Source organism: Tamandua tetradactyla, chromosome 2 (assembly GCF_023851605.1).
Source record: "Tamandua tetradactyla isolate mTamTet1 chromosome 2, mTamTet1.pri, whole genome shotgun sequence".
Classification (NCBI taxonomy): Eukaryota; Metazoa; Chordata; class Mammalia; order Pilosa; family Myrmecophagidae; genus Tamandua; species Tamandua tetradactyla.
In genome coordinates, this window is record NC_135328.1 from 69,347,530 (window position 1) to 69,363,114 (window position 15,585).

The 15,585-nt window shown below is 38.5% G+C and overlaps 1 protein-coding gene across 3 annotated transcripts in view; it reads left to right on the top strand.

Moving 5' to 3' along the window:
• Positions 1-15,585, top strand: part of PLAA (phospholipase A2 activating protein) — a 107,751-nt gene that overhangs the window by 8,775 nt on the left and 83,391 nt on the right. For 2 of the 3 annotated variants that reach the window (XM_077147996.1, XM_077147997.1), the window contains exon 1: positions 11,354-11,912. The exons of the other annotated variant lie outside the window; for it this stretch is intronic. In XM_077147996.1, coding sequence (XP_077004111.1) covers positions 11,764-11,912 — 149 coding nt within the window. In that variant the 5' untranslated portion in view covers positions 11,354-11,763. Of the gene's footprint in view, positions 1-11,353; positions 11,913-15,585 lie in introns of those variants that run through there. 3 annotated transcript variants of the gene reach the window in all.

Below are 15,585 nucleotides of genomic sequence, written 5' to 3' on the forward strand. Positions count from 1 at the left end.
TCCAATAAAAAGACATAGTCTGGCAGAATGGGTTAAAAAACAGGACCCATCTATATGCTGTCTCTACTCAAAGGACACGAGGCCAAGGACACAAATGGACATTTACACACCAATGTTTATAGCAGCATTATTAACAATTACCAAGAGATGGAAACAGCCAAAATGTCCATCAACAGACAGTTGGCTAAACAAACTGTGACATTTACATACAATGGAATATTATGCAGCTGTAAGACAGAATAAAGTTATGAAGTATGTAACAACATGAATGGACCTTAAACACATTATGCTGAGTGTGATTAGCCAGAAACAAAAGGACAAATATTGTATGGTTACACTGATATGAGCTGACATTAGTGAATAAACTTGGAATGTTTCTTTGGTAACAGAGACTATCAGGAGATAGAAATAGGGTAAGATACTGGTAATTGGAGGTGAAGGGTTACAGATTGTGCAACAGGACTGAATATAAAAACTCAGAAATGGACAGCACAATATTACCTAACTGTAATACAGTTATGTTAAAACACTGAATGAAGCTGCATATGAGAATGATAGAGGGAGGAGGGCTGGGGCATAAATGAAATCACAAAGAAAGATAGATGATAAAGATTGAGATGGTGTAATCTAGGAATGCCTAGAGTGTATAATGATAGTGACTAAATGTAAAAATTTAAAAACTGTTTTTGCATGAGGAAGAACAAAAGAATGTCATTACTGCAGTGTGCTGAAAATAGATGGCAATTAATATTTTAAAATTTCAACTTATGTGTGAGACTAAAGCAAAAAATGTTTATTTGGTACAAATCAATACTTTGACTAGTGCATCTCCTAATATAACTTATGTAAATAGTTGATTGAACACCTTAAGTATATGGAACTTTGTATAGGACATGAGATTTTGTTGGTTTGTCCAGGTGATGCCCTGATGAATCCCAGAGTGATTTGATCAGTGAGTGGAAAAGTATTTGCAAAGTCCCCTTCAGGGAATGGTGAGAACGGGGGAAATCTCAACCTCCCCAAGTTGAATTCTTGATATTCTCACAAGCAGTGTGGACAACCAAAGCTATAGGCTGAGCCCCCAGTCTTGGGGTTTGTTCATATGAAACTTAACCCCACAGGGGATAGGTCAAGCCTACTTAAAATTAAGCCTAAGAGTCATCCCCAAGAGAACCTCTATTGTTGCTCAGATGTGGCCTCTCTCTCCAGCCAACACAGCAAGCAGACTCACCACCCTCCCCCTGTCTACGTGGGACATGACTACCAGGGGTGTGGATCTTCCTGGCAGTGTGGGACAGAAATCCCAGAATGAGCTGAGATTCAGCATCAAGGGATTGAGAAAAACTCTAGAATGAGCTGAGACCCAGCATCAAGGGATTGAGAAAACCTTCTTGACCAAAAGGGGGAAGAGTGAAATGAGACAAAGTGTCAATGGCTGAGAGATTCCAAACAGAGTCGAGAGGTTATCCTGGAGGTTATTCTTATGCATTAAGTAGATGTCAACTTGTTATCCAAGATGTAATGGAGAGGCTGGAGTGAACTGCCTGAAAATGTAGAGCTGTGTTCCAGTAGCCATGTTTATGATGATGATTGTATAATGATATAGCTTTCACAATGTGATTGTGTGAAAGTGAAAACCTTGTGTCTGATGCTCCTTTTATCTACCTTGTCAACAGATGAGAGGAACATATGGAATAAAAATAAATAATGGGGGAACAAATGTTAAAATAGATTTAATTTGAAATGCTAGTGATCAATGAAAGGGATCAGTAAGGGGTATGGCCTGTAAAATTTTTTTTTTCTGTTTATTATATTTTTCTGTTGTCTTTTTATTTCTTTTTCTGAATTGATGCTAATGTTCTGGAAAATGATCATGATGAATATGCACTATGTGATGATATTGTGAATTGCTGAGTGTATGTGTTGGGAATGTTTCTTTCTTGTAATTTTTTTAATTAATAAAATTTAAAAAAAAAGAATAACCTCCAGATTAACCTCTTGTATCTGTTTGAAATCTCTCAGCCCTTGATACTTTATTTTGTCTCATTTCTATCTTTCTGATTTTTATAATGAATCCTGTTACAGAATCTGTATCCCTTCAGCTCCAATTACCCAAAATCTACCCTATTTCTAAATCTTGATGGTCTCTCTTTCTAACTGAAATTCTCCTAGTTCATTCATTAATGTGAGTTCATATCAGTGAGACCATACGGTATTTGTTCTTTTGTTTCTGGCTAATCTCACTCAGCATAATTTCCTCAACGTCCTTCCATGTTGTTACTTGCTTCATGACTTTATTCCCTCTTATAGATGCATAATATTCTATCATATTATTCTATCATAATATTATCATATATATATACTGCAGTTTGTTTAGCCACTCATCTGTTGATGGACATTTGGGCTGTTTCCATCTCTTGGCAATTGTAAATAATGCTGCTATAAACATTGGCATGCAAATGTCCATTTGTGTTCTTGCCCTCATGTCCTCTGAATAGATACCTAGCAATGGTATTGCCGGATCATATGGCAGTTCTATACTTAGCTTCCTGAGGAATCGCCAAACTGCCTTCCACAGCATTTGTACCATTTTACATTCCCACCAACAGTAGATAAGTGTGCCTCTTTCACCACATCCTCTCCAGCACTTGTCATATTCTGTTTTATTGATAATGGCCATTCTGGTGGGGTGAGATGATATCTCATTGTGGTTTTGATTTGCCTTTCCAAATAGCTAGGGAAGCTGAGCATCTTTTCATGTGCCTTTTAGCCTTTTGTATTTCCTCTTCTGAGAAGTTTCTGTTCATGCCTTTACCCATTTTGTAATTGGGATGTTTGTCTTTTTGTTGTTGACTTGAACAATCTCTTTATATATTCTGGATACTGGACCCTTATCTGATATATCATTTCCAAATATTGTCTCCCATTGTGTAGGCTGTCTTTTTACTTTCTTGATGAAGTTCTTTAATGCACAAAAGTGTTTAATTTTGAGGAGTTCCCACTTACCTATTTCTTTCTTCAGTGCTTGTGCTTTGGGTGTAAGATCAAGGAAACTGCCTCCTATTATAAGATTTAAAAGACATTTCCCTATATTTTCTTCTAAAAATTTAATGGTCTTTGATACAATGTTTAGGTTTTTGATCCATTTTTTAGTTAATTTTTGTATAGGGTGTGAGATATGGATCCTCTTTCATTCTTTTGCATGTAGATATCCAGTTTTCCAGGCACCATTTATTGAAGAGACTGTTCTATCCAAGGAGAGTTGGCTTGACTGCCTTATTAAAGATCAACTGTCCACAGAGGAGAGGGTCTATATCTGAACACTCTATTCTATTCCATTGGTCAGTATATCTATCTTTATGCCAGTACCATGCTGTTTTGACCACGGCAGCCTTGTAATACACCTTAAAGTCAGGCGTATTTTTTTTCTTTAGGATATTTTTAGCTATTTGGGGCACCTTGCCTTTCCAGATAAATTTGCTTATTATTTTTTCTGTTTCTGAAAAGTAAGTTTTTGGGAATTTTAATTGTTATTGCATTGAATCTGTAAATCAACTTAGGTAGAATTGACATCTTAACTATATTTAGTCTTCCAGTCCATGAACATGGTATGCCCGTCCATCTATTTAGGTCTTCTGTGATTTCTTTTAGCAATTTCTTGTAGTTTTCATCATATAGGTCCTTTCTATCCTTGGTTAAATTTATTCCTAAATATTTTATTCTTTTGGTTGCAATTGTATGTGGAACTTTTTTCTTGATTTCCCCCTCAGATTGCTCACTACTTGTATATAGAAACACTACAGATTTTTGAGTGTGGACCTTGTAACCTGCCACTTTGTTGTACTCATTTATTAGCTTTAGTAGTTTTGCTGTGGATTTTTTGGGGGTTTCGACATATAATATCATATCATCTGCAAACAGTGAGATGTCTTCCTTTCCAATTTTGATGCCTTGTATTTCTTTTTCTTGTCTAATTGCTCTGACTAGAACTTCCAACACCATTTTGAATAACATTGGTGACAGTTCACATACTTGTCTTCTTCCTGATCTTCAGGGGAAAGTTTTCAGTTTTTCCCCATTGAGGATGATATTAGATGTGGGTTTTTCATATATTCCGTTTATCATGTTGAGGAAGTTCCCTTCTATTCCTATTCTTTGAAATGTTTTCAACAAGAAAGGATATTGAATTTTGCCAAATGCCTTTTCTGCATCAATCGAGATGATCATGTGGTTTTTCTGCTTTGATTTGTTGATATGGTGTATTACATTAATTGATTTTCTTGTGTTGACCCAAACTTGCATACCTGGGATGAATCCTTGGTCATTGTGTATAATTCTTTTAATGTGCTGCTGGATTCGATTTGCAAGGATTTTGTTGAGGATTTTTGCATCTATATTCATAAGAGAGATTAGTCTGTAATTTTCTTTTTTTGGTAGTATCTTTGTCTGGCTTTGATATGAGGGTGACATTGGCTCCATAAAATGAGTTAGGTAGCCTTCCCTGCTCTTCAATTTTTTTTGAAGAGTTTAAGCATGACTGGTATTAATTCTTTCTTGAATGTTTCGTAGAATTCACATGTGAAGCCATCTAGTCCTGGACTTTTCTTTTTTGGGAGTGTTTTAATGACTAATTCAGTTTATTTACTTGTGATTGGTTTGTTGATGTCATCTGTTTCTTCTTGAGTCTATGTTGATTGTTCATGCCTTTCTAGGAAGTTGTCCATTTCATCTCCAATAGCATAAACTTATTCATAGTATCCTCTCATTACCTCCTTTATTTCTGTGGGCTCAGTGGTTATGTGTCCTCTTCCATTTTTTACTTTAGTTGCATCCTCTCTCATCTTCCTTTTGTTAACCTTGATAAGGGACCATCAATCTTATTTTCTCATAGAATCAACTTCTGTTTTTTTTTTTTCTCTCTATTGTTTTCATGTTCTCAATTTCATTTATTTTTGCTCTAATCTTTGTTATTTCTTTCCTTTTGCTTGCTTTGGGGTTAGTTTGCTGTTCTTTCTTTAGTTTTTCCAATTGAACAGTTAAATCCTCGATTTTTGCTCTTCTTTTTTTGATAGAGGCATTTAGGACAATAAATTTCCCTGTTAGCTCTGCCTTGCTGCATCCCATAAATTTTGATGTTGTGTTTTCATTTTCATTTGCCTCAAGATATTTGCTGATTTTTCTTGTAATTTCTTCCTTGACCCACTGGTCATTTAAGAGTGTGTTGTTGAGCTTCCATATATTTGTGAATTTTCTGGCACTCTGCCTATTATTGATTTCCAACTTCATTCTTTTGTGATCTGAGAAAGTGTTTTGTATGATTTTAATCTTTTTAAATTTATTGAGACTTGCTTTGTGACCCAGCATATGGTTTACCCTTGAGAATGATCCATGAGCACTTGAAAGAAAGGTGTATCCTGCTGTTGTTGGGTGGTAATATTCTCTAAATGTCAGTTATATCTAGTTCATTTGTTGTATTATTCAAATTCTCTGTTTCTTTATTGATCCTCTGTCTAGATGTTCTTTCCATTGATGTAGTGGGGAACTGAAGTCTCCAAATATTATGGTAGATGTGTTTATTTCTCTTTTCAATGTTTTCAGTGTTTGCCTCATGTATTTTGGAGCATTCTGGCTTGGTGCATAAATATTTATGATTGTTATGTGTTCTTATTGAATTGTTCCTTTTATTAATACATAGTTTCCTTCTTTGTCTCTTTTAATTGTTTTATATTTGAAATCTAATTTGTTGGGTATTCGTATAGCTATACCTGCTCTTTTCTGATTGTTGTTTGCATAAAATATCTTTTCCAAACCTTTCACTTTCAACCTACGTTTGTCTGGGTCTCAAATGCATCTCCTATAGACAAGATACAGATAGGTCCTGTTTTTAAATCCATTCTGCTAGTCTATGTCTTTTGATTGGGGAGTTTAATCCATTAATATTTAATGTTATTACTGTAAGGGCAGTGCTTTCTTCTACCATTTTGCCTTTTGGATTTTATATGTCATATCTAATTTTTCCTCTTTTTACCTTTACTGATAGTCTTCATTTCTACACTCTTCTCCACACGTTTCTCTGCTGTCTTTTCCTATCTGTCTCTAGTGCTCCCTTTAGTATTTCTTGCAGAGCCAGTCTCTTTTCACATATTCTCTCAGTGACTTTTTGTCTGAAAATATTTTAATTTCCCCTTCATTTTTAGGACAATTTTGTTGGATATAGAATTCTTGTCTGGCAGTTTTTCTCTTTTAGTATCTTAAATATATCATACCACTGTCTTCTCACCTCCATTGGTTTCCGCTGAGAAATCTACGCATAGTCTTATTGAGCTTCCTTTGTATGTAATGGATTCTATTCTCTTGCTGCTTTCAAATTCTTTCTTTCTCTTTGACATTTGACATTCTGGCTAGTAAGTGTCCTGGAGTACATCTATTTGGAGCTATTCTGTTTGGGATACACTGCACTTCTTGGATCTATAATTTTAAGTCTTTCATAAGGGTTGGGAAATTTTCAGTGATAATTTCCTCTATTGGTTTTTCTCTTTTTCCCTTCTCTTTTCCTTCTGGGACATCCACAACACATATATTAATATGCATCATGTTGTCATTCAGTTCCCTGTGTCCCTGTTCATATTTTTCCATTCTTTTCCCTATATTTTCTTTTGATTGTCATATTTCAGATGTCCCCTCCTCCAGCTCACTAATCCTATCTTCTGCCTCTTGAAATCTAACATTGTAAGTTTCCTTTTTTTTTTAAATCTCTTCTACTGTCCCTTTCATTCTCATAAATTCTGTGATTTTTTTTCAGACTTTTGATTTCTTTTTGTTCATCCCTTAACTTTTTTATATTCTTCTTCAATTTGTTGATTTGATTTTTATGAGGTTTTTCCATGTCTGTTCGTACATTCTGAATTAATTGTTTCAGCTCCTGTATGTCATTTGAATTGTTGGTTTGTTCCTTTGACTGGGCCATATCTTCAATTTTCCTAGTATGTTTCACTATTTTTTGCTGGTGTCTAGACATTCAATTTCCTTAATTAGTTTATTCTGGAGTTGTTTTCACTTTTTTACCTAGAATTTTCTTGATGGATGACTTTGTTGTTTATCTGTTCTTTGACATTTAGTTCTGCTTTATTCTGGACCTCTAACTTAGGTTTTGTTGTTTAACAGATCACAATTTTTCAGTTCTTGTTTCTTGCCCTGCCTGTATGGTGCCTTTTTTTCCCCCTTAGGAAGGTCCACTTAGGTATTATTGACCCGTCAGATTGTCCCATACCAGACTGGCCTCTTCTCAGGAGGAAAGAGTCATCTGCATCAGTTTCTCCTGAGGATGAGACCCAGTGGGTTGAAAATCCTTCCCAGGAAGCCTCTAGACTCTGTGTTTTTCCTGTCCTGTCCAGTATGTGGTGCTTGTCTGCCTGCAGGTCCCACCAGCATAAAGTGATGAAGTTAAGTACCTTTAACTTCAGCAGACTCTTCTTTCTGGAGCATGGTTGATACAGAGAAGAGATTTTAGTCTGACTTTAATGGCTTCAGTTTTCCAGACCCTGGGGGCCTTAATTCCTTGGGCGAGGGATTCCACCTGTGCTGTGCCCCACCCTCTCCTGGGGAAGGCACAGCCTCCAGGGAATTACTTCCTTTCACCTGACCAGCCTCTTTGCCTCTTAGATAAATTTAATTCCACCCTTGCCTGGGGCAGTTGTATCCAAAGAGCAGTCAAGCCATAGAAACACAGCCACATAAAAGAAAACAAAATATAATCCTTTTCAGAGCTGGACCCCCATTCCTTGGGTTTGCCAGTCAAGACCTTAAATTGGTATGTTACTCTCTGTATCTCCAGTCCTATGTGCCCCCTCCTTTCCTTCAGGACCCAGATCCTTTCAAGTATTTTGTGTTGTCCAACCTGAAAAGACCTCTGTTTTTTCTTTTTTCTTTTTCGTTTTTCTGATAGCCCTGTCCCCTCTGTGCCAGGGCAAAAACCAGCAGCCTCAGCTTTTACTGGAGGTTCAGCTAAGCTGAGGTTCTATTTAGTAGTCAGAATTTGTTAATTAATTCCACAACTGGAGATAAGTTGAGCTCAGCCCTTTGCTGTTAGTAAAGTCTTTTTCCCCTCTAGAAGCCAGCCTGTGGGGGAGGGTCACCGGCTGCCGCAGCTTGGGGGTCTCATGATTCTGGGTGGGATTGCAGCTGGTCCAGCTTGTCCAGGCTGGTCACTGATGTGGCCCCAGCTCTTGTTCTGTACTGTCCCTGGCTGTTTACTAACTGCTCTGGAGGACGAACTAAATTCCACACCTCACTAAGCCACCATCTTGGGCCTAACTCCTATTTTCTTGTTGTTCTAGTTTGCTAGCCATCAGAATGCAATATACCGGGACAGGAATGGCTTTTAAAAAGGGAAATTTAATGAGTTGCTAGTTTACAGTTCCAAGGTTGAGAAAATGTCCCAATTCAAGCAAGTCTATAAAAATGTCCAAATTAAGGCACTAAGAAGAGGCCACTTTCACTCAAGGAAGGCTGTCGAAGTTCAGAGTTTCTTTCGCAACTGTAAAGGCACATGGTGAACATGGCTACATCTTCTAGCTTCCCCTCCAGGCCTCTTGCTTCATGAAGCTCCCCTAGGAGCATTTTCCTTCACTTCAAAAGGTCGCTGGTTGGTGGCCTCTGTAGTTCTAGTGTCTCTGCTGCTCTCATCATTCTCAAGCTTTCTCCAAAATGCTTCCTCTTTTAAAGGATTCCAGTAAGGTAATCAAGCCCCACCTGTAATGGGTGGAGTCACCTCTCTATTTAAAAGTTAATACTCACAATTGGGTGAGTCACATCTCTGTGGAGATAACTTAAACAAGTTTCCAACGTACAGTACTGAATAGGGATTAGAAGAAACTCTTACTCCCACAAGATTGATTAGATTAAAACATGGCTTTTCTAGGGTACATAAATCCTTTTAAACTGGTACATTTGCTTTCTTTCCTTTTCCTCCCTCCCTTCCTTCCTTCCTACCTGCCTCACTCCCACCCTTCCTCCCTTCTTTTTTTTTTCTTTTCCCTGCTTTCTTCTTGATCCTGGGTATTTCTTTGTCTGTATAGGGTTATAAAAGCCAAAACTGGTCTTGGAAAAAAATATCTCCTCCAGTTCCTCCTGTAATAAAACACACCTTCTCACCAAAACAAAGAAACTTGTTTCTCTGTTTGATGCAGGATCAGGTGGGCCTAACTATTGAAAACCTCATTTTCTGATGGTAACAATTCTAAGGATTAAATGAGAGACTGTGAAAATTGCCTTTACACTAAATACTGTACAAAGTGGAAAACATTTGCTGAGGACTTGTTATGTGTGAGTCACTAAACTGGATGCTGCGAATTCAAAGGAAAGAAAGCCATTACTGATCCTCAGAAAAATTTAGTCTGATAGGAAAGACAAAGACAGAAATGAATGTATTAGAATACAGTAAATGCTATAACAAAGATACAGGAAATTAGATTGGGTTCCACAGAGAAACCAGAAGGAACCATATGATAATTAAACTGGTGTTGAAATAAGCCAGGTAGAGAAAGAGTGGCATTCCAGTTTAAAAAAGAGAAAAAGAGGATGTACAAAGAGCCTGGAGACATGAAAGAGCATAATATGCTTAGAGAATGGGAGAAATTTAATGTGGCTGGGATAAGGGGTTCAGTAGAGAAAATGGAGGGAGATGAATCTAGTAAAATATTTGGGGAGATAGTGTTAAAGGTCTTGTATACTGTTTAACATAAGAATGGGCAGACATGAGAAGTTATTGAGAAGAGAAAAATTAAATTTAGTTTCTAGAAAGATAATCTTATTTTAATGTGCAGGATTGGTTGGAGAGAAGGGGCAGAAAGGCTAGAGAATGTTGAAATAATTCAAGAGCTAGAGAGTAGTAAAATAATTGACGCAAGAGATAACCAAGGAAGATTTTTGATAGCTGGAAATACAGGTCTGGAGGTATAGCTTTAGAATATGCAAAGTAGTAAATGGTCTACCCAGGGAGAGTAAAATGACAGAAGTTAGGTAGTAAAAGGTCAACATTTCAGAGTTCACGTCAGAGGAACAGAAACCAAAGTAGCAGTGGGCTGCAATCTAAAGAAGTTTCAAGAAGGGAAAGGTCAGAAAAGTGCGTTGGATTTAGTGATTAAGAGGGGTTTGTGGAGAAGTGTACTTGAATGCAAGAGAACAGTGGACAGAATGGTAAGTGGAAATTGGAAATATGGAGACAGGTGATGTATATTTTCCCTATTTAGCACGGTCCATTAAGCAGCAACATTTACTGAGGCTGGTTAAAAATATATATTCACAGCCCGGTGCAGGTTTACAAAATCAGTGTCTGTATTTTAATAAGCCTCTAGAGGATTTAAGCCTGCACATTTGAAAAGAACTGGTGTCTACTGCTGAATTATTCTCTAAACTTGATGGAGGGCAGAAAATGGGATAACAAAGCTGTACCGGTTTGAAAGTATCATGTACTCCAGAAAAGCCATGTCTTAATATTGATTCAATCTTGGAGGAGGAGGGGGCAGTCATTTCTTATAATACTAATTCTCTATTGTACAAAATTCTCTACTTCTGATTTGATTATCTCCATAGAGATGTTACATGTCTAATTGTGGAGATGTGACTCCACCCATTCAAGGTGGGTTTGATTAGTTTCCTAGAACTCTTTAAAAGAGGAAATATTTTGGAGCAATTCAGAAATGACAGAAGCCTCAGAACTGACAGAGAAAGCAGATGTAGATGCTTGGACAAAAGTTGCTTCAGAGAACAGAGATACAGATGTTTGAAGATGTCTGAAGTCCAGCAGACATCATCATGCAATATTAAGCAAGTCAGAACCTAGAAAGAGCCAAGGGAACCCAAGAGATGAAAGCCAGCCCCAGAGAAGCAAAGTGAGGAACCCTCAGAGGAACAGAAGCTGAAAGCAACAGAGCCCAGGAGCAAGGGACCAGCAGATGCCAGCCTCCTGACTACCAGCTGACTTAGGTGTCCAGACACATCACCTCTTATTGGTGCCTTAATTTGGACACTTAAGACTTCCTTAGAACTGTAAATTTGTAATTTATTACATTCCCTCTTTAAAGGTCATTCTGTTTCCGATTTATGAGTTCGGGAAGCATACAACTAACAGAAGGCAAGCGATTAATGGTTCTCAAGATTTCTCGTTGTAACCGAAAAGCAACGTTTAATTAGTGACAATTTCTGTAAGACAGGGAGAGAAGCATTGGGGAAACCGAACTAACCAAATAATCTCACTCCGCCACTCCGCGGTACGCAGCGCAGGACCCCAAGATTTAAAAGAGCGGAACTCGTAGCTCCGGATGCGTATGCCCTACCAGCGCGTGGCATTGTGGGATCTGTAGTCCTGGCTCGCGATTTACAACAAACAGCGCTGCTCCGGGTCGGGAAGGACCCCGGGCTTGGGCGTCTAGGCTGGACAAACAGTGACCTCATCTCTTCCTCCGCTGACGGTCCCAAGCTCTGGAGAGAACCGAGCCTCAGACGGGGGCGCACACGCTTTGCGTCACGGAGGACTGAGGCCGACGATAAATTCCGGTGTGCATGTCAGGGTTGCTGTGTCACTGGGCCTATTCGAGGCGCCCCCTTCCCGCTGCCCTTCCGCACCGGCTTTCGGTCTCTTCCGGTCTCCACCGCCCTCACCTGCAGCTCCCTCTCCCACTGCTGCTCGGCGCAGGCCCGGCATCCCCTGCGGACTGATCTCGCGCGTTATCCGGACCTCGCGGTGCGGGACCGAAGCAGGCCATGGCGAGCGGGGCCGCCAGGTACCGGCTGAGCTGCTCGCTCCGGGGCCACGAGCTGGACGTGCGGGGCCTGGTGTGCTGCCTCTATCCGCCGGGGGCCTTTGTGTCCGTGTCCCGAGACCGCACCACCCGCCTCTGGACCCCAGACAGGTGAGCGCTGCGTGTCGAGCTGCCCCAAACCCTGCCCTCCTCTCTCCTGTCCTCTCCCTCTCTCCTAAACCAGTAAAGTTTCCTTTGCCTGCAACTTGCTCCCTCCCAGGTTTGAGAGCACTGGCTGGCTGAGCATGCAGTGTAAGAAACCAGCGAAATTTAAGTGGATAGATCACATTAGATGGGGGTACCAGAGACCTGCCTTCTTTTCCTAACTTTGCTACTAACGAGTGGGTGTTCTTGGACGAGCCTTTTATTTTGGGGGGCCTTATTTGAAAGTGAGGGACTTCTGGGTTGTGAGCTCCCAAATTTCTTTTAGAGTCGAAGATTTATTGATGCCAGGTGATCCTTCCAAAATGAAACTTTGTGAAAACCCCCGGCATATAATTGCCTCTAGAATTTTTTCTGCAGTTTCCTCTCACATTTAATTTTTGAAAACCTTAGTTGTCAAAAACTGCATTGCAAAAAGTTGCATTGTCGCTTCTAGGTGTGCAGGTGAGAGTATCTTAATCTGGATTTTGTGATGGGCTTGGGAGTAGATGAAACCCTTGAAATATTATGAATATGTGGGGATGTGCTGTTTGCTTGAGAGTGTCCCTTGCTATTAAAAGATTGTTGAAGACTTCGGTGAATCAAAAAAGCTTAACTGCTCTAGTCCAGGTCAGGTTAAGAGGTTCAGCCCTTATTTGGCTGACGGTTGTTGGAAATTTAAGATATAGAAGGCAGATTTTAGTTCAGGGGAAAAAAAAAGAGGTGAACAACTAAAATTGGCATGAGTTACTTTGTCATGTAGCAAATCTCCCGTCACTATAGAGGTTTCATTAAAGGTCACTCAGCGTTTGTGAGACCTTTAATGAGTTCAGCTGAAAACGTCTTCATTGAATGTCTCTTATTTCCTCGTTTTGAGATGGCGACAAGAAATAATAAGATACATAAGGTCCCTGTGTTTATGGGGCTAGCGTATGGTTTGGTAGGGGAAAAGGATCAAAAAACAAGCAAATAATAGTTATAGGTTGACATATATACTTTGTAGAAAACAAATATATCTATAATTAAGGATGCAAGTCTCTTTAAGCTAGCACCTGAAGGATGAGGTGGAGCTGATCATGGAAGTGAGAATGGGGAGAATCATTATGAAAGAGCACTTTTGACAGCAGTAGCAAACATGGAAATATCAGATTAGGAAAGAGGGAAGTTCCTGTGTGACTGGAGGGAAATGAATGGTGAGGTGAGGGCAGGTCTTAGAAGCTGGCAGGAACCATGTCATGCCATAGTATGGGGACTAATGGGAGGGAGGAGAGGAGTATGTAAGGGGAAGCCTTCAAAGAGTTTTAAGCAGGGAGCAGCATGATCTAATTTACCTGCTGAAAAGTTTCTGCTAGCTGCTGGAAGTGTAGAAGCAGATATGTTTGGAGGTTTTTTGGAGTGAGTGCGTCCAAGACATGATTGTAGACTAAATTAGCATTATAGAACAGACTCCTGTATTGAATTGGACAAGATGACTTGTAAAAGTCTCTTCCATTCCAACTCTAAGATTCTATGATATTCCAAACCACTAGTAATACCAGTACCTAATTTTTTGTGTGTATTTGAATACAATTATTAATTAAACATGTACTTTTGAAATTGAGCCTAGTAAAAGAATATTTAATAACAAAGAATGCCTATTGTAGTTGATTCCTCTCATTAAACTTTTACATATTTCGTGGTACTGTGCTAGATTGACAAAGAGTTTAAATCACTGAAGTGGTTGCATTTACCAAGGACTTGAGAACTTTCAGCTGAAATGAGCCTTTATTTGCAAATTGGTTCTTTTCATTTAATTAGTATTGTTTGTTTGTTTTAGTTTTCAAAATTCATTCCTGTATTTATTGTACTAACACCTACTGAAAGCCTGCATTGTATCAGGCACAGTGCTAGATAGTAGATGATGTGAAAGTTAGCAAGATAAGACTTTTAACCTCATTTCCAACTGCTCAGGTTAAGAAGTCTCAGAGTCCCTGGGTAATGGACGGCTTGTGCATCCCATCTAGAGTATCCTAATCATATCTTCAGTGTTGTGACAAGTGTCATCAAGACGATAGCCTGACAATTTTTATTTCATGTTGTATTAATAAAGTTGATGATGTCCTATAAAATGTTCGGAGACAAGTAGTAAATGAAATTTGTTTTCCTATGTATATTGTTGATGTGTTTCTAGATCAGGGTAGTAAGTATAGGGATGAACTGGGAATGATGGAATTTGGTTTCAGCAAAGCAGAAATAGTCTATTCTAGGATAGACTAACCTGGATACCTAGTATTGCATAAACCACTGAAAACCCAAACAGTCTCTGAACTTCCAAAGTTCCTTCAGAATGGAGAGACATAAGTTTTTTTTTTTTTTTTAATTAACGGAAAGAAAAAAAAATTAACACAACATTTAGAAATCATTCCATTCTACATATGCAATCAGTAATTCTTAATATCATCATATAGATGTATGATCATCATTCCTTAGTACATTTGCATCGATTTAGGAAAAGAACTAGCAAAACAACAGAAAAAGATACAGAATGTTAATATAGAGAAAAAATAAAATAATAATAATAATAATAAAAAATAAAAAAATTTATATAAAAAAGGAAAAAGAAAAAACAAAAGACACAAACAAACAAACAAAAAAACTATAGCTCAGATGCAGCTTCATTCAGTGTTTTAACATAATTACATTACAATTAAGTATTATTGTGCGGTCCATTTTTGAGTTTTTGTATCTAGTCCTGTTGCACAGTCTGTATCCCTTCAGCTCCAATTACCCATTATCCTACCCTGTTTCTAACTCCTGCTGGTCTCTGTTACCAATGACATATTCCAAGTTTATTCTCTAATGTCGGTTCACATCAGTGGGACCATACAGTATTTGTCCTTTAGTTTTGGCTAGACTCACTCAACATAATGTTTTCTAGGTTCATCCATGTTATTACATGCTTCATAGGTTTATTCTGTCTTAAAGCTGCATAATATTCCATCGTATGTATATACCACAGTTTGTTTAGCCACTCGTCTGTTGATGGAGATTTCGGCTGTTTCCATCTCTTTGCAATTGTAAATAATGCTGCTATAAACATTGGTGTGCAAATGTCCGTTTGTGTCTTTGCCCTTAAGTCCTTTGAGTAGATACCTAGCAATGGTATTGCTGGGTCGTATGGCAATTCTATATTCAGTTTTTTGAAGAACCGCCAAACTGCCTTCCACAGTGGTTGCACCATTTGACATTCCCACCAACAGTGGATAAGTGTGCCTCTTTCTCCGCATCCTCTCCAGCACTTGTCATTTTCTGTTTTGTTGATAATGGCCATTCTGGTGGGTGTGAGATGATATCTCATTGTGGTTTTGATTTGCATTTCTCTAATGGCCAGGGACATTGAGCATCTCTTCATGTGCCTTTTGGCCCTTTGTATTTCCTCTTCTGGTAAGTGTCTGTTCAAGTCTTTTTCCCATTTTGTAATTGGGTTGGCTGTCTTTTTGTTGTTGAGTTGAACAATCTCTTTATAAATTCTGGATACTAGACCTTTATCTGATATGTCATTTCCAAATATTGTCTCCCATTGTATAGGCTGTCTTTCTACTTTCTTGATGAAGTTCTTTGATGCACAAAAGTGTTTAATTTTGAGGAGCTCCCATTTATTTAT